Raw genomic sequence first — 19,607 nt, 5'->3', positions numbered from 1 at the left:
ATGTTAGTAGCTAACAAGTCAGGTTCAATTTTGCTAAATAAAATATAAGAACGCAAGAACTAATTTCACATTTTCCAAATTTTCTTCATTGTATCTCAAACACCAGACACCTTTAAAACCAAATAACATAACTTATAGTGTGGTATTTTATAAACAAAGAAGATTTTTAATGATTTTTTAAAATAGGCTAAACTACTTGCTAAACCAAATATCTCTTTAATAGCTGGAAGGACTTAAATATTACTATTTAACATTATAAAATCTTAAACTTGAAATCTTACAAAAGAAAAGTAACACACTTCCAAAATAACACCAAAAGACAAGACTTTTTTAAAAGCTTTTAATTAAAAAAAAGTAAAACAGGAGATGGCATTTAAAAAGACAAGATAGTAATTAAATCATAATACTTATGTTCCTTTTAATTTGCTGTCATAATTCCTTTTCTTTGGAGTGTTCTTTCATATGCTCATTTCGTCCCAAAGAAAAATCACTAAAAAATAAGTTTTCCAACATAAAAAATGCATTCAGGTTCTCCTTGGGAGCTATAAACAATTGGTGCACTTTTCAGTGACAACACAAACATGTAAAACTGATGAAGCAGAAATTGCACCTGATTCTTACATGTTCATGCATATGGTGATACAAACAAAGTGCTTTATCTTGAAGACTCAAGAGAATATTTCCAGTTTTGACCTGTGAAAATTTCTCTGTTTGCCAGAGAAATCTCATCAGCTTTTTAAATGCCAGCACGGCAATTGTGAAATGATTTCACCTCAGGTGTGACCATCTATGATTCTTCAATTCACAGAGCACAATAGATGCTGGGTCTTTCTTTAAAAAGCATGTGAGGGGTGTGTGTGTGTGTGTGTGTGTGTGTGTGTGTCTGTACGTATTGTGTAAATTTTTTTTTAATTTTTGGAAAATTCTCATCATAAAGATTTGATTTTAGGATTAGAAGTTAGTTCTGCCTGCACAGGCATCCCCAAGTGCTCTGGCTCTGCCACCAATGCCAAGCATCTTGGTACCACTGAGAAGCTAACATCAAAACCAGGAAGGGAAAGGAAAGAATGGAAAAGAGGAAGATGAAAAAGTAGAAGAGAAACAAGGACATAAAAAAGCTTGCTTACCGTACTGATAAACGGGGATATAATGATTTGTACTCTCATGGCATTCAACATATTTCTGAATTCAACATATTTCTGAATTCAGTCATGAAATCATATTCATTTTGGTTTATCCAACACATGCGATTTATCTGTTTTGTATAAGTATCAGGCAATATTTATACATAACCCTAAATCTGTGTGTATGTTGTGGCATCTTCAGGGTAGGTTGGAGTGATTATTCCATTATTGGATCACTATTTTGTGACTGTGAATAAGGTTTTATACAGTTTGCTTGTTTTATAAACACCATAACTGCAATGAAATAAATATTCACAAACTTCTACAAGTCCGTATAAATATCCATTTCAATAATAAATTCAGTAGAAGTCACAACAATTTGCAGTGGAAACACTGAATATGGAATACACATTTCAAATAAATAGTTAAGCTTGGAGCAATATACCCTAAATGCTAAATTGTCTTGGAAGTTGAAAGAAAACTTAGATTTTCTAGCCAGTTAATTTTTCAAATACTGGAATTTCTGATGTAAGTCACAATTTCAGAGATTTATACTGGGAAAAGAAAAACTCAGCAAGAAAAATATGGTCAGCATTTCTATGACCCTGCTATTGAAAGTTCCAATATCCATGCACACAAAAATACTACACTTTGCTATTAGAAAGTGTTCTTTCATTCTCCAATGGAACTCTGTAGTCATGCCTTAAACAGAATTTTAAAGGAAACAAGGAGAGGACAGGAGAAGATAGAAGGACAGAAGAGACCCAGTCTCATGGTCGTCCCACAGATTCTATGTGCCACAGGGGGCAATGTAACCTTTGGCAAACTTCAGACCACAGACGGCATGTTTCAGGAGTCCACTGAATTAAAATTGTGGTTATCATATTTCAAAGGCGCTAATGTAGTACTTTTCTGGAAATTATCAAAGGCAGAGAAAATACTGCCTCATGGCAACATCCTAACTATAAAAAATAATTAGCACTTTTTGGCATGGGGATTAGAAGATCAGAGTTTTTCTAAATTCTCCACCGAACTCACCTAACATTTCAGGATACAGCAAAGGAAATCCCAGGGAGAAAACCACACCAAATTCTAAGGTTTCACAGTCTCATAATGCATCATTCTAGAATGTTCTAGAGTTCTATCATTGCCCTTCGCTGGAAATCCTATTGTGCATCTTCAGACTAGAACGCACAATTGAGAGTTGTGGGTAAGCCTGACTCTCATAAAAGAAAAGGAATTGCTGTATGCCAAGTCTTTACAAGCAGATTTTTTGTGGGACTTGCCAAAAGAGGAAAGGAACTTCTTTAGGTCTGTGAGCCACCAGCAAATCTGAGTGACATCTGTGGGGTTTGCTGGCTGTGCTGAACAAGTAGAAAGAAAACTGTAATGGAAGTCAGGGGATCATCTTCACATCCTGGCTCTTTCACTAAAATCCTTTTTGTGGAATACAGAATGCATTTTCCCCGTCCAAAGCACAATCTCGAAATTCCCCCCACATGCTTTAGAAATCAAATAATGAATGATGTCACTTTCAGTGGTAAAATGAGGAAACATAAAATACAACAGCAAAGATAAGAGTTTCACACCATAATGGTAATTTCCCTTAACAAAAATAACAAACCACAGGTCACCCAACTTATCAAAAGGAAAGTACGGGTTATTACTCAACCATTTTAGATTTAAATTTGTTACTACCATAATGGTGCTGCATACTAATATTGATTGATACCTATATATTCTTTGGTAGTGCTGAGACTTTCATATATTTTTTCAGGGTAAGACTTTTTCTGCTGTTATAGAACCTATGCTATCCTACTGGATTCCAATATATCGGATACCATATTTGCATTACCAAAACAAAAATTTTCATTTTATACTTTCAGATCACTGTCTATATATGATGAAAAATATTTAATATTTTTGTTTTCAAAAATTTCTCTGTGAAACGGGATGTATCTTATACACATCTGTGTGTCTTAACAGAACAGTAATTATATGGAATATATTTGTTTCTTTGTATTACAATTTCCTTATTTGCCCAGTGGAGATGATACAGGCCCCTACTAAGTTGTTGCAAACATCAAGGAGATCATTTATGCACACATTTTTTGAGATAAATGAAGCATTATGCAAAATGCCCTTATGCTAATAGCAGCTACAGGAGCAACTAGGGATTAACTTTGATTCCTTTGGGGAAAGAATACATCCTCTACTGTAGCTAGGTGATAAGACACACTTTGGCTAGAGAAGAAAAAAAAAATTTGAGAGACCTTTCTAAGGCTGGTGGGAAGATGAATTTTCTTGCCAGTGGAATCCACTGAACAATTTATTTGTACACATTACATTCCAAGTCGGCCTTTAATTTCCACCTATTGCCCAAGAGTTTAAAGAGACAAGGCCACACCTACTAAAGTCAGAGATAAAATGCTTTTGTCTCTGGGTCAGCACAAAATCACATCTCTGCTAAACAGACCACTTAGGTTTAACACAATTACTGAATTTCCTTTCAGAAGATGTGGCTGCATAGACATGTCTTATGATTTGGAAAAATCTGAACAATTTTTCTTAAAAAACACCCCCAGATATGCTTCATCCTTTATCACTGCCCAATTAGCTAAAATCCGAATGCTTCTCCCCGACGTATTTTTTTGAAGTAGAAAAGGATAGCTGTATTGCTTTGCCAGGCAAAGGGGGACAGAGCAGGCTCCTGCCTTGAAAAACTATGTGTCCCCACCCCAGAGGATTTGATGAGGGGTTTTATAACAATGGTGAGGCGGGACGTCTGACAAGATTAGGGTGTGAGCAGGGCTTGTGCTCCCTTAATCTCATCTCACGTGGTCGGTCCCCTAATCTTGATCTCTGTCCCAGATGTATTTTAAATAAAGCGTTGTAGGCATCATCATTTTGTCTAAATTTTTAGTCTCCTACATAAAAATCTCAGCATAGGGTCCCACTTTCACTTAGACTACCTGTTTTAGATACATGTTTATACGATGGAAAAGACAAAGGCAAGTAAAAAAAAGGCTAGAAGGGACTACACTAAAATAAAAATCTTTTTCCCTGGTTGATAGGATTATGGCTAATCTCATCTTGATTTTGGTCCAATGATCTATATATTCTCTATAAGTTTTAAAAATTTGTTTTACAACAAGCATGTATTTCTTTTATAACAAGGGGTGGGGCTAACCCATTGCATAGAAAGAGTCTCAAGAAAAGTGGATAAAATGTGCCACATCAGATGCCACTGACATTGTCTCAGACACTTGGGAATCAGAAGGCTCACAAGAGTTCCTGTTCACAGCTAGCTCAACCTACTTCAACAATGTTCAGTGAGCAACAATATCATTTTTTTAAAAAAACAGAGAGATAAATAGCACTTTAGAAAAAAATTAAAGCATATTTCCATGCAGGGGCAACTGATTTAGCAACATTTAACAAGTCTTTTTAAACTCAGTTGTCATAGAGCACCATGAAATATTCACATAAAAGAGATGCAGGCAGCTTGAAGATGAGTATTTCCTCGTTCATGAGATGCCTAATTGACTTGCGACAATAGGAAATACTCAGCGCCTCTGGTTCGGGCCAACATGGATGATGACATGTTTCTCATAAGCCCTTTTCATGGTTTTCTCAATTTGCTTCAGAAAAACTTGTGGGATTCGTCCACATAAAGTGTGCACAGTCTCCAAAAACTTCAGCTGAAGAGGGTAATACATGGATTGAAAGAGATTGTCTTGAAAGGGAAACTGAAAGATGAGTTAAAAAAAAAAAAAAGAAAAGAAAAGTCTATTTTAGTTACTGAAATGCCATTTAAAACGCAAATAACTTACTGAGAAATGACACAGGGAATTACTGTAAGCATGCAGGCACAGCTTGGTACGTTTTTAGATACAGAGGAAGGGACCGCCGAGGACCGAGGTTCAAATCCTGATTCAAGGTTCAAATACTGATTCAGTCCTGTGCAACCTCAGGCAATCACTTACCCTTTTGGGGCCTGTTTCTTTACTTCTTAAAAAAAAAAAAAAAAAAAAAAAGATAATTTATTTGGGTTCTAAAAGCTCTTAAAATCTAAGAGTGAAGTATATTTCCCAGGACAGGATATTCTATAGCATGCTGTTGCCGAGTAGAAGCAAGACTCAAGTATAAACAACAAGGTCCTACTGTATAGCACAGGGAACTATGTTCAATATCCTGTGACAAACCCCATAATGGAAAAGAAGATGAAAAAGAATACATATATGTATAACTGAGTTACTTTGCTGTACAGAAGAAATTAACACAACATTGTAAATCAACTATACTTCAATAAAATTTTTAAAAAAGATTCAAGTAGATACTTGAAATCTACTAAAATAAAACACTGAATTGTTCATATATCTTGCCTTTGTAGCAATCTTAATGAAGGAACTATGGTAATCTCATGAAGTTCAGAGTTTAACAACTACTAGTGAAATGTATCATCAGTGAACTTTATTTTAGTAATTCAGGTACCAAATATTGGTTGTTGGTTTTTTCCCACTTAATATTGGACTTTAAAAAGAAATTATCTTGTTTTCCTATGGAATGTGTCTGTATTTCCCAAAATAAGTCTTTCAGACCACCTAATTATGAGCATGAGTCCAAGTTTTATTACAATCTTGTCGAAAGGGAAAAGGCCTCTAGTAGGTCAAGTCAAAGATTCATTGTTGGCAAGGACATTCTAAACAAAAAGACTAGAGAAAAAAACAGAAGGGAAATAAGAATGATGAAAAGTCAGATACTATTGCCTGACAGCAGAGTGGGTGGGTGTCTCGTTTCCTAGAACAAGTCTTAATCCCTTAAAGTTCATCAGAAATATTGCTTAAGCATGTTTATCAGAAACGTGAATTTCTTCCCAGAAGGAGATTACACATTATGTAATGCAAAAAAAGCGTTCTGTCCGAGACCATGTTTGGAACACTTTCCTTCACAGCACAATTTAGACCATTGATAAACTCCTTTTCATCACTGTATCCCCAGTGACAGGAACCGAATAGGTCAAAACCGTGGAGCCCTCCTTGATTCCTCTCTTTCCCCTACATCCTTCACCTGGTGCAACAGCCAAGTACCATAAACTCTGCCTCTACAGCACATCCCGAGTCCGGCCTCTCATCTTCCCGACACCACACAAGTGCACGCCAGCACCATCTCTCACCTGGAAGGCTGCAGTAAGTCTCACAGATAGCCTTTTTGTTTTCACTCTTGCAACCCCTGCACCAAGTTACCATGGAGGTATTTTTAAAGCATAAATCAGAGCACATCGTTTTCCTGCAGGGGCTTCCCGCTGCAATTAGAGTAAGATTCCAACCCCTCTCCTGTCCCCAAAGGTTCAATGTGACCTGGAACTCTCCCTGCTCATCTCCTCCTCTCTTCCCTTTTCTGTTCATTCTGGTTACTGTGGCCTCTTCCCTGTCGGTGGGCACACAAACTTACTCCCGACTCAGGGACTTTTCCCAGGTTATTTCTTCTACTTGGCAGGATCTCTCCCCAGATTGTCCCAGGGATCAAGGCTCAGGCTGGCAGAAGCCTCCCTGAGGACCCAAGCTCGTGAACCTTCCTCTCCATCCTGGATGCCCATCACCCTGCTCTGGTCACCTTTCAACCTTCCACTATCTGATAAGAGTTTTATTGATTTCTTGGTTTATGTGAGTACTGTCTGGCTCCTCACCCAGAATATACGCTTCATGAGGAGCGGGCTTTGTCAGTCTTGTTGACTTCTGAGTTCCCAGAACCTAGAATTGTTCCCGCATAAAATAGGCTCTTCAGAGATGATTGTTGAAAGAATTACTGGCAGAACGTCTGCCTCGTATATAATTTTCCTTGGGTCATGATGGGGGGAGATCACACTTACCCTTCACACAAACATACACACAGGGTTAGGGTATGTGAGTATGTGTGTTTGTGTGTGTGTGTGAGAGGGAGAGAGAGAGAGAGAAGGGGAGGGAAGAGAAGGAAGAGGGAGGGACAGGAGGAATATTTTCAGAGAGAGATAAAGGAAGAAAGAGACATACAGTGAAAGAGAGAGAGAGGAAAAATATTTATAGAGGGGAAGAGAGAGAGCAAGTGAGAAAATGTGGACAAGATAAGAAAAGAGTGTGAAACTTCTAATTATTGAGAACAACTCTATGTCGGGTGCTGTACTAAAAGTGTAAAAACAATCATTTTGCTGAATTCTCACAACACATTTTATGAGGTAGATAATATTATTATCCCCATTTCACAGATGAGGAAACTGAGGCTCAGTAAGTCAAGAGCACAGAGTTAATGACTAATCACCAGAAAGTGACAAAATTGGGACCTGAACCCAGGTCTGTCGAAGCCCAAAGCCAAGCCCTGACCCCACTGCACTGGGGTGCACAGTGGCGAGTGGAGAAATAGGTCTTTTATGATGAAGTCTGTCTATATTTACTCGAGTTTCAGGATGGGGTTAGTGATTGTCCTGATTGAAATGCATGAACGAAAACTGTCTTTTTAGTCCCAACTGAGGAAAATCAGTGAGTGTATTATGCAGGATCATTTATGAAACAGTTATTTGGCCCTCTTTCTGATCCACCCAGAAAACAAACAAGACCGATTGTAATTCTAGAACCGCAGTTGCTCAATCCCAGGCCAGATTACAGAACAACCTGGGGCATGGCTCTCATGTCCATGTCTGCTGCATTCTTATTTAACTTCCGTTTGTACTCCTGAATGGGTTTGCGCCTGGAGTCAGTGTTTGAATATCTAAATGTGATATCACTAAGTACAGAACAACTTTTCTGTGTAATTAAATCACCTGGCTTTTGAGAAACAACAGCAGGAATCCCAGGAGAAGAAAGAGGTGTTAGTTTATTGGCACATGAAATTCTTTCCCTCCACAGAAGACAATTCTGGGGATTCCAGAATTGGAATTCTCTGGGATTCTCCTTAGCAAAATGTGTACTTTCACACGTGCAAAAACGCATTACTATGTTGCAGGATTCACCCTCGCCTCACTCCTGCCAAATCCTTTTCATGAATCATGAAGGTTCCCAGATCCCCAAGGAAAAAACCCTCTAATAAAATCTACATGCCTTCTGTCAGGGGTTGGCAAATTTTTTCTGTAAAGGGCTAGATAGTAAGTATTTCAGACTCTGTGGGCCGTACAGTGTGTCACAGCTACTCATCTCTGCCTTTGTGGCATACCAGTGGCCACAGACAATACGTAACATGAACAGTTGTTGCTGTGTCCTGATAAGACTATATGAACAGAGAAATCTGAATTTCATAAAACTTTCCTGTGTTACGAAATATTCTTCTGTTCATTTTTTCCCCAACTATTTAAGAAACCATTCTTACCCCACACGGCTTACAAAAACAGGCCAGATTCGGCCCAATATTTGGCCCAAGTTGGCCGACCCCTACACTCTATGTTTCGGAATGAAAGTTTCAAAAGGGAAATCTCTGAAAGCAGCTGTTGCTGGTTCTGCCCCAGCAACTTCAAGGGGAAAGGCAATGTGGAAAGCAGTGTTTCCCAAAGTGAGGGATGCAGGTACCAGCAGGCAGCACTTGAGGTGTTATTAGGTGGTGAACCACAAAGCAAGGTCCTTTCGACCTTCCCAGTTACTGCAAGGATACAGCTCACATAGGTCTTTAACTGCTCCTGCTAATCAACCTCCTCAAGGGAGTAAGAGGGGGCCTCAGCTCCAGGCCAGAATAGTTGGTGTGATCTTCACACTCAGCCAGAGGCAATTACAAGGCTGTCTGGCAGGTCTCAGGGGGGGAAAGCTGCCCTCCCAGACTTGGTGCATGGCAGCGAGCTGCAGTTTTCTTTGTGTGTATAAGCCACCCTGGCTTATACGCACGTCTGCATCCCTGCCCCAAGCACCTCCATGTGGAGGCCTCCTTTGGGAGGTGTGTGTGGGGGGGTACCTTTCTCCTCCTCCCCTCTTCCTTCCCTCTCCTCTTCCCCAAGGTTCATGGGTCCGTAAAGATGCAAAAGCCTTTTATTCAGGAGATATTCCTGCCTCCGTGCTGCAGCCACTTGACCCTCAGCCAGCATCCTTTGGTGTATAAAAATGGACCACCGAGAGCCGGTGCCTCTTCTTGCCTCTTGCTTGCACTGTGGCAGTCCATAAACAAAGACTTGATTGTCACTTTGGTTTGGCTCCTGGTCCTAACTCAGGAGTCCCCAACTCCTGGTCCTTGGACTGGTACCGGTCTGCGGCCTGTTAGGAGCCGGGCCGCACAGCAGGAGGTGAGCGGCGGGCGAGCGAGCGAAGCTGCATCCACTGCTCCCCATCGCTGGCATTACCGCCTGAACCATCCCCCACGCCCTCCCACCCTCCCACCCCATCCGTGGAAAAATCGTCTTCCTTGTAATGCGTCCCTGGTGCCAAAAAGGTTGGGGACCGCTGTCCTAAATGACCACCTCGACACCTGCTTGTTCAATAGGGTGGAGTTGGCAATCAGGCAACACACTTAGCTTGAGCTGAATAATATTTTATTTTTATTGTATTACCTATATCCTAACCTCTGACCCTTTATTACGGCACATGGCACAGAGTTTCTCTCTTTTTTTTTTTTTTGCTTACTGTTCTCTTTTTTTTGGGGGGGAGGATTTTTTTTTTTTATTCAAACAGAAAGTCACAAAAATTATAATCATCCTCATCAGTTCACTCAGTCCCATGTAATTAATTTTTTTTTCATCTTGATCTTTTGTTAGCACTTTTATGAATTCATCAGTTTTCCATTAGAGTTCTGAAAATGCTTATTCATTCAGTTCAGCAGTATAGTCAGTTACCAAGGGTTTCCCTTTCTGATAGGACACTTCCTCCTTCAGCGAATTTATTTCAGAGAAAAAAAAATGAGTGACTTTCTTGGAAATATTAAGTCAAGAGTGGACAAAGTATAGTATCAGGTGGCAAGTGGATGGAGTGACATAGCGTGAGTGAGGTTGGGGAAAAGTGGTTAGAACTCAATGCTTCTGGGAATTATTTGGCCTTCAAAGGGACGGGTGACCAAAGCGCCTGCACTGCTTCATGCTGATAAGTACATGTCTGCTGAATGGGGGGTGAGAACACACTTACATCTCGGATTGCTTCATAGAGCGCTTTGAAAGTTGGCTGCTTCTCGTCATGGTAGACGCCTCGGTTCCCATGCAGGACAGACACGCCTTCCCGCTCGGCCGCTCTGCAATTGCTTCCGTACATGCAGTGATCAGGACGGTAGTTCCACTGGCAGGGGAACACGTACAGACACTCTGGTGGTGACAAGAGAAAGATATGTGTGTACAATCAGTGTCAGCGATGAAACCGTTTCCATAAACTGCACACCACACAGGATTTCAAAGTGCGTGACTGTGATTGTGACTTGTAGCTCAGATTTTACCACGTTTGTCGATATTCTGAGATCAGGAATTGAAGGAGCACGCATTAGTGATGTTGGAGGTTTTACCCCAAAAAGGGGGGCAATATAGCATCTTAGACAAGAAGGCAAATAAGGGTAGCAGACAGCCTGTATCAGAATCCCAACTCTGTCACTCAAAAACAGTGCAACCTGGGTCCAGTGACTTAACCGTCCCATGGTTCAATTTCCTCATCTGCAAGATGGATTTAACAGGATTGCCCTGTTATTTTGATGATTCAATTTTTAAAAAGCTCATGTAAAATGCATAGCAGAGTGACAAGCACACGGCGGTGGTCCATAGCATTAGCAGTTACAATCAACTCTTTGAAAAGGTTTTGTGAAATGGACCAACTTGAAAAATTAGAGTCAAGATTGAAGCAAAGGGGCTTCCCTGGTGGCGCAGTGGTTAAGAATCTGCCTGCCAATGCAGGGGGCACAGGTTCGAGCCCTGGTCCAGGAAGATCCCACATGCCCTGGAGCAACTAAGCCCGTGTGCCACAACTACTGAAGCCTGCATGCCACAACTACTGATGCCCACGCGCCTAGAGCCCGTGCTCTGTGACAACAGAAGCCACTGCAATGAGAAGCCCGTGCACCGCCATGAAGAGTAGCCCCCGCTCGCCGTAACTTAAGAAAGCCCGTGTGCAGCAAAGAAGATCCAACGCAGCCAAAAATAAATAAATAGATAAATAAATACATAAATAAATTTATTTTTAAAAAAAAGATTGAAGCAAAGGTTCTTCTTCAGATTAAAAAGCAACCAACCAACAGAAACAAAGTGAAGGAAAAAACAACAAACAAAATACTACAATAGGAAAACAACAACAACAACAAAAAGCAACACAAAAAGAAGTCCCCCTGTCAAGGTGACTATGTACACTGTGGGTGAGCATGTGCACACGTGTCCTTGTGCGTGTTTGCATCTCTAAGCCAGTGGTTCTTAGCCAGGGGTGATGCTACCCTGCAGTCTCCCGGGACCACCTGGCGGTGTTTGGAGGGAGACATTGGTCGTCATACATGACGAGGCTGTTACTGGCATCTAGTGGGTAGAGGCCAGGGATGCTGTAAATATCCTCAGTGAACAGCAAGCCCCACCACTGTAGTAGTGCCAAGGTCGAGAAACTCTGCTCTAATCCTGATGGACTCAGTAAATTTCCTCTTGGTGACTAGGGATTATAAAATCAGCAATAAGCTCATAACCCCTGAGCTTCCCAGCTCCTCCTTCCTGGTGCCTTTAAGGGCCGGGGCTAGAGGAGGATGGATCAAAGTTCTCTGCAAACGTGTGCCACTGACCATGAGAAAGGCCCCGTGTGACAGCACAGAAGGCTTAGAGGAAATCAACTACCAGTGTCAGAAGAGCATCATAAAGATGTACTTGTTGGTTGGGTTGATGGCATTCCCTTCTCATGGAAAGGACCCCTGCTTAGAGGTTATTTACAGAAACTTTCGAGATGGAAAGCAAAGAATGAAGACATCATCGGGCATCCCCTCTGGCAGACAGTGTGTAATATTTCTACCACTCAGAAATTACATGCCACTGGGGAATTCCCCGGCAGTCCAGGGGTTAGGACTTGGAGCTTTCACTGCCGAGGGCGCAGGTTCAATCCCTGGTCGTGGAACTAAGATCCCGCAAGCCGCGTGGCACGGCCAAAAAAACAAAACAAAACATAAAACTCACAGACTGCTGTGACATCCACGCACCCTCTAATTCCTAACTGTTCACAACACACTATGAGATTTTCCTTTTCTTGGGAGAACTCCATTCCACCAGGATGTTTCCCTTACTTGCATTCACCTCCACGCTTGCGCATACACAATCCACAGCTGGGAGAGACCGGTGCTCATCATGAAGTTACACTATCAAGGTCTGAATCCCAACTCCTCTATTAGTTGTGTGACTTTTCTGCATTTCAGTGCAGAGGGTGGATGTGAGGACAGTGGGAGTGAAAATATCTAAACATGCTTTTGTGCTTCTGAACTGTGACCTGACCCCAGCCCAATAGCTGCCTTTTTTTAATCCAATGAGTCACTTCACTCCTTTCTGATACCTGCCCGGCCATTTGGATTTGCAGTCCCTGCTTAAGCACCTGCCAGTATTCTCTGCTGACTGAACTGCCCTAGACACTACCTCTGTTTTTGTAAACGCACGGATTGATGGAATCAACAAATATTTATCAAATGCCTGCTATGTGTACAGGTCCTGCCTTCATGGAGTTTAAGATTGGTGATGAAGGTTTTTTCCTCTTCCTAAGTAGTTTAAGGACTCCACTACAAAAAGAAAACTTTTCCTCTCTTTGCAGCCTCCTTAGAGGACCGAGCCCAATGAGGGCATCACTCAAAGGCAAAACACAAAGACACAGAGTCTAAACAATATGTTACTAAATAACTGATGGATCACTGAAGAAATCAAATAGGAAATAAAAAAATACCGGAGACAAATAACAATGAAAACATGACAATCCAAAACCTATGGGATGCAGCAAAAGCAGTTCTAAGAGGGAAGTTTACAGCAATACAACCCCATCTCAAGAAACAAGAAACATCTCAAATAAACAACCTAGGGCTTCCCTGGTGGTGCAGTGGTTGAGAATCTGCCTGCCAATGCAGGGGACACGGGTTCGAGCCCTGGTCTGGGAAGATCCCACATGCCGCGGAGCAACTAGGCCCGTGAGCCACAACTACTGAGCCTGTGCATCTGGAGCCTGTGCTCCGCAACAAGAGAGGCCGCGATAGTGAGAGGCCCACGCACCGCGATGAAGAGTGGCCCCTGCTTGCCACAACTAGAGAAAGCCCTTGCACAGAAACGAAGACCCAACACAGCCAAAAATAAATAATAAATTAAAAATAAATAAATAAATAAATAAACAACCTAACCTTACACCTAAAGCAATTAGAGAAAGAAGAACAAAAAACCCCAAAGTTAGCAGAAGGAAAGAAATCATAAAGATCAGATCAGAAATAAATGAAAAAGAAATGAAGGAAACGATAGCAAAGATCAGTAAAACTAAAAGCTGGTCCTTTGAGAAGATAAACAAAACATAAACCATTAGCCAGACTCATCAAGAAAAAAAGGGAGAAGACTCAAATCAATAAAATTGGAAATGAAAAAGGAGAAGTTACAGTGGACACCACAGAAATACAAAGGATCATAAGAGACTACTACAAGCAACTATATACCAATTAATGGACAAATTCTTCGAAAGGACAAATTCTTCCAAGACTGAACCAGGAAGAAATAGAAACTACGAACAGACCAACCACAAGTACTGAAATCGAAACTGTGATTAAAAAATCTTCCAACAAACGAAAGTCCAGGACCAGATGGCTTCATAGGCGAATTCTGTCAAACATTTAGTGAAGAGTTAACACCTACTTTACTGAAATTCTTCCGAAAGCCTTTGTAATAAGACAGGTAGGTTCAAAGTTGGCTCCTACCACCTCCTAGTTCTAAAAACTTGGGTGAGTTGCTGAAACCCTTGGCCTCAGTTTAGAAGCACTAAAGAGAAGTTAAATGATGCAGATTTGAATCCCAGTTCTACCATGTGTTAGCCATGACCTAACAGCAGAGTGGCTAAGGAGCAAGCTTTAGAATCAAGCTGTTGGGTTTCAGTACAGAACTCTGCCATTAGTTGCATGAACTCAAGCAAATTACATGATTTTTCTGGGCCTCAGTTTCATTATCTGTAAAAGGGGGAAGAATTGTAAATATCACTTGTAGGATTTGGGGAAGTACTAAATGAGTTCATATCTAGAAGTACCTGGAACAGTGCTTGCTGCACATAGAAGGTACACCCCGTAAATGTAAGCTGTAATCATTACTATTATCATTGCTATTGCCATAACAAGAACTATTGCATTAGGCTACTAGAAGGATAAAACAAGATAACTTAAATGGAATGAGCCTGGCATCCTTCCGGACACATAGCACATTGGTGGTAAATGTTTTACAGCAATTGCCTCTAGACATGCAGGTGGCCAGACTTTCTTAACCTTTTATGAGTCACAGATCTCTCTGAGAATCTAATGAAAGCTTTAAACTCTGTCTTTGGAAAAATATATGAAGAATATCTGCTTACAAATTTAGGGGTTTGTAGATTTCCTGAAGATAAGCTAGGAACCACAGCTACTGAATATCACACGTGAAATTCGGTCCCAGACAGAATTCAATTCACGTGTTTACCTTCCCTTCAGAATTTTCCAGAGGAAGAAATGCGAAGTACCGTGAGAATAGAATTGAAACAAGTATTTGTTCACCACAATGCGAGGCATTGGTGTCACTGGGTGATAAGGCACTGCCCCTGCCCTTGGAGAATTTATACTCTTCTAAGGGAGATAGTACAGAAATGAACATTTTTTTATTAGAGTTTATAGAAAGGAAGGCATTTTTGGTAAAGCTTTACTTAAACTTAGACTTATATAGTAAGGATAAGATTCTGACAGTTAGAAATAGAAGCCTGGAAGAGCATTTGAGGAGGAGAAAATGGCCTGATCATGGCGAAGAGTTTGGAAATCAGAGTGTGTTTTAGAAAAGATAAAGCATTTAATTTTGGGGGGGCAAACTCGATTTCTTCAAAGAGGTAAGATAATGGTAGGAAAGTTGTTATATAAATAGACTGCTTTGCCCTAAAATACTCAAGAAATATAAATCTATATTACGTTGCAAATAATCAACTTTGATTCTAGCAGGTGAGGCAAAAAAATTTTTTTTTCCTTTGGAAAGAGAGGAGGTAGCTCAAAAAGTCAGAGGGAAAGCTGAATTGGGGCAGGAAGTGGGGTGGCTCCTGGGATCTGGTGTGGGGACTAATTACTGTCAGCTTCTCGGCATTGCTGCCAGGATGAGCCAGCCTTGCCTACTTTCTGCTCTTGGATTCCCAGACTCAGGTTCTCAGGAGATGGTCTGACTGGTTAAGTGCGAGTCAGGGGCGGGCGGGGCTCTAAGACTGCATGCAATGGGGGAAGAGTAATTCCCCTGAGAAAACTGCGTGCTGTTACTAAAAGAAAGGGCAATCAAGAGTGCACAGGTGGACATTTAGATGAACCTATTTGCAGGGCAGGAATAGAGCCGCAGGCGTAGAGAACGGACGTGTGGACACAGAGGGGAAGGGTAGGGTGGGATGAAGTGGGAGATTAGGTCTGACATAAATACACTACCATGTGTAAAATAGATAGCTAGTGGGAACCTGCTGTATACATATAGCTGATTCACTTCATTGTACAGCAGAAACTAACACGACATTGTAAAGCAATTATACTCCAATAAAAAGAAAAAAGAGTGCATAGGTGAAAATAACAGATGTGCCTTTTCATTCACAGATACATTTGGTGTGGGTTACATTGCGAAATCTCCTTCTCCATGGGGTGAAGGAGGAGGAGAGGGGCTACACCAGCACCCTGGGCTGGGCTGAAGATGGAAAACCTCTGTAGAGCAGCTGATGAACACGTAGTGTGGATTAATGATGGTTATTTGGCACACGATGAATAACTATACTGAAACGAATCTAGTTTAAGCAAGATTATCATGGCTGTCAAAATCTAATGTTTAAAAATGACAGCACGGTGAAATGTGCAGGTTATTTTTTTCTGCTGCTGAGGAAATAATACAGTGAATGGTTTTTAAATTCCAAATCCCCAAAGCCTCAAAACACTGCAATTTATTAAAAAAATTTTTTTCAAGCCAATCTCTCTTCAAACCCTGGGTCTTTGCTATTTTTCCTCTCCATTTTACGTAGATAAAGCAGCTCATTAATTGATTATTTATGAGTCTGAAATCCCTTAGTGATCCTTTTCCGGAGTCTATGTTTATTTCCAGAGCCTCCTAACTACTTGCAAAGTACTGTGTGAATTGATTGTTCCTTACATTTCTGATCATTTCCTACTCTTGGGGTCTCTAAGATTATGGAATAGTTTATGTCTGATCATTTTAACTTCCTGGTGGAATAGGCTTGCTACTTACTTAACTACACTATATCAACAGAACGGAGGCTGTTTGCACGACTCATAGCGTTTTGTTTGTTCTGCTTTGTTTTTTAACGTCTCATTCTGGAACTGAGCTTTCCCAGCCTCCTCTTCTTCCTTCTTCCAGAATGTACCTTGTTCCAGAAAAGGGCAATTCATTCCTCCAAGAAGATGTCTCTGATCACACAATTTAAAGATGGAACCCTTGACAGTTCCATCAGCCTTGACAGTGGCTCTCTCAACCCCTTATTTGTTTCCTTCATAGCACTGATCACAATTTGTGATTTTGAATGACTCATTGTTACTCTTTGGAAGTTGACCTCTCCCAATACAAGGTAGGTTTTGTAAAAGTAGAGACTCTGTCTCCTCTGTATGCCACCATATCCCCACTGCCTAGCCCTGTGGCTGGCACCTAGTAGGTAGGTGCTCACTGAATGAACAGGAGAATCAAAGCATAGACGTTCCTCTACCCTCTCTACCTTTCCCCTTTCTCTGCTTTCTCCCTCTCCTTTCTCTCCCCAACATCCCTTCCTCTCACTTTCCTGGCTGCGCTCTTTCTCTTCCATTTCCTTCCTTCTTCCATTCCAGTCTCTTAATCCCATTCCTCCAACCAGCCAACACCTCTGAAGATCAACTCCAGTTAAGGCATTAACCCTCACACTGGAATCACTCAATGAAGACAAAGTAGACATAACCCCTTCTCACAAGGACCCTACGATCTTCATTCTTGAGCTTCGTATCAGAGCTCATGAACTTCTCAGACTCCCAAAACAATGATCTGTTTCCAGTTTTCCAGGACAGTCCTAAAACCAAATAATTGGACCTGTCCACCCCAAAACACATTCACAACTACCAGCTGCTGGAAGCTTTTGGTGAGGTGAGTATATAGTGTGGTTGCACACCCAGGCAGGATGAGAACAAGGCCTGGCAGGGCCTCTGAAGAGGCCTGTTCCATGTGACTGTGTGTCCTGCTCTCTGCGGCCCCAGCAAACCCTCCCGACTCCCTAGTATCACGTTCAACTCATGGACGATCTATGTACATTCCATGCGCGTTTCAGCTCTTCTCTCTCTTCGTGGACAGAGCCCTAGTGCTTCTCCTCTGGCTGGATGCCCTGCCTTGTCATCTATACTCGGCTGGTTTCATTTCTTCCCCTGGCCACCCCCACTTTTCTAGAAATTGCTTTGAAAGAAGGGACAGACCTCGGTGGTCATGTTTGAGAGAGGAAAATGCCACGTGATCTTGCTATTCTGGCCCCTGAGGACCGGATCAAGGGTGGTCTCCCCATCGAAAGAGAACCGGTTCATAGCTGGGCTGGGAATCAGTTAATAGGCTGGGACAGGCCAACACTCCGTCCCCCCCCCTCTCTTACCTTCAAGAATCCGAATTAAGAAACCTAGTCAACCCATCATCATTGGCATGGGCTTGTAAGGTTGTGTTGACTTGGGGTTGGGCCATGTACATGCAGACATTATTGCTGGACAGACGGAATGGAATCAGATGGGCATGGAGAGAAGCAACACAACAGACACCATGAGGACTCTGAGGGATGAAGAAATGAGCTTTGATCCTGAGCAGCTGCCCAGAGATGGTTCTCATGAGGCCTGGCATGATCTGACCCATGTGTTCATGGGACTGGCACCTGGACCTTTACTTAGCTGGTCTGAGTTAAGTTTTATTCCCTGCAACCTAAGCGCATGAATCCAAGCATATCTTTCTACATAGCCTTCTCTTTTAGCCCTTGTCAAATCTACCCTTTCTACGGAAGTCTGCTCTTGACTCAAATTCACCTGTAAATATGTGAGTTCAGTCTTTCACCCCTTGAAGAAGCTGCCGTGGCTCACCTGCCAGGAAATGTCCCGTGGGATGAGCTACCTGCATGTCCCCCATGGGCTTCAGCTGTCTTCTTGTGAGTCAGTCTAGTACCCAGCACAGCAATTACACATCCACAGGCATTTACTATCTAATTATAGAAAGAGTTTTAAAACATTTTTAAGCTAATGGCTTTTAAACACATTTTAAAAGCGATGGGATTGGCTACGAGAGGCTATAATAATAAAAACATTCTAGATATGGGCTTGGGTTTTGTGTGTATTGCTTCACCAATGGCAACCCAAAGAATCACAACAATAAGCATGTTTATCTCCTGAGTCATGGCCAATTTTCTCTCTCTCCTTTCCAGGGATAAAGGTGACACACTTTTTTTTTTTTTTCAAATATAGTTAGTTCTGGTTTATAGAAAATGCTCCCAATCAATATAAACAAAGAAAAACCTTTCAATGTGATGGATATCACTGGATTTCAGGTCAAAGAGCTCATGTTTGATAAAGTACCTGGATAAAGTATGAAAGATCAAAGGCAGGCCATACAAAGAACAATGAAGGAATTACCTAATACTCACTGACCTAAAGTTAGGAAACTCGGTTATTTACTTGCTACTGCTCAGACCCAAGATTTGGAACAACTTCATAATTATTTTATAATATCCTTGTACTCAGTGGACCTAAGATGGGCAGTGTGACGCCATTAAACTCAGCTGGTTTTCAGCCCTAATTAAAGACAAGGGGCTCGCATCTAATGGCAGAGCTGCTTGCGACCGTCTTTGAGTGTTATTTACTCACTGATCACGTCCTCAAATAATCTGCAACAGGCTAAGAGGATTTCTAGGGAGGCAACTATGCGAATGTTTTGAATTCCTCAGTTTGGGAATATGGACAGATAGGCTTATGGAAGAGAGTTTAAGCCACACAACACAGAGGAAAAAATGCAATATTTAAAGGGCAGAAATAATGCGGGAGAGAGAGACACATTTGGGGATACCTGCCCAGCTCTCTAGAATTCCCCCTTCTCTGGGACCTTCCCCTCACCCCCAAAGACACGGGGCCACAGTTGGAGTGGCCTGGGTTTGTGCCCCTGCTCTGGCACTCATTAGCTATACCACAAATTATTTAACTCTCTTTCCCTTGGTACCTTTGTCTATAAAATGGGGATTCTATTCTCAGGGTTGTTGTGAGGATTAAATAAGAAAATGCTTAGAACAGCACCTGACACTCAGAAAATAATCCATGTCAGCCATGATTCCTTAGCTCCATGCTCCTGGCCTAGGGGACCCAAACTGCCAACATCTGATTTCTCCCCCAGGA

The 19,607-nt window shown here is 41.6% G+C and overlaps 1 protein-coding gene across 2 annotated transcripts in view; it reads right to left on the bottom strand.

Annotated features, from left to right (window-relative positions):
- Nucleotides 1–412: 412 nt before the first annotated feature.
- The window catches only part of GXYLT2 (glucoside xylosyltransferase 2), an 80,730-nt gene continuing 61,535 nt past the window's right edge, over nt 413–19,607 (bottom strand). For both annotated transcript variants that reach the window (XM_059940192.1, XM_059940193.1), the window contains exons 6-7: nt 10,193–10,365; nt 413–4,873 (exon numbers count right to left, since the gene is read on the bottom strand). In XM_059940192.1, coding sequence (XP_059796175.1) covers nt 4,691–4,873; nt 10,193–10,365 — 356 coding nt within the window. In that variant the 3' untranslated portion in view covers nt 413–4,690. The remainder of the gene's footprint in view (nt 4,874–10,192; nt 10,366–19,607) is intronic.

The sequence above is a fragment of the Balaenoptera ricei genome, chromosome 11, assembly GCF_028023285.1.
Source record: "Balaenoptera ricei isolate mBalRic1 chromosome 11, mBalRic1.hap2, whole genome shotgun sequence".
NCBI classification, from domain to species: Eukaryota; Metazoa; Chordata; class Mammalia; order Artiodactyla; family Balaenopteridae; genus Balaenoptera; species Balaenoptera ricei.
Note: the sequence above shows the minus strand (reverse complement) of the source record. Positions and strands in the feature narration are given on the sequence as shown.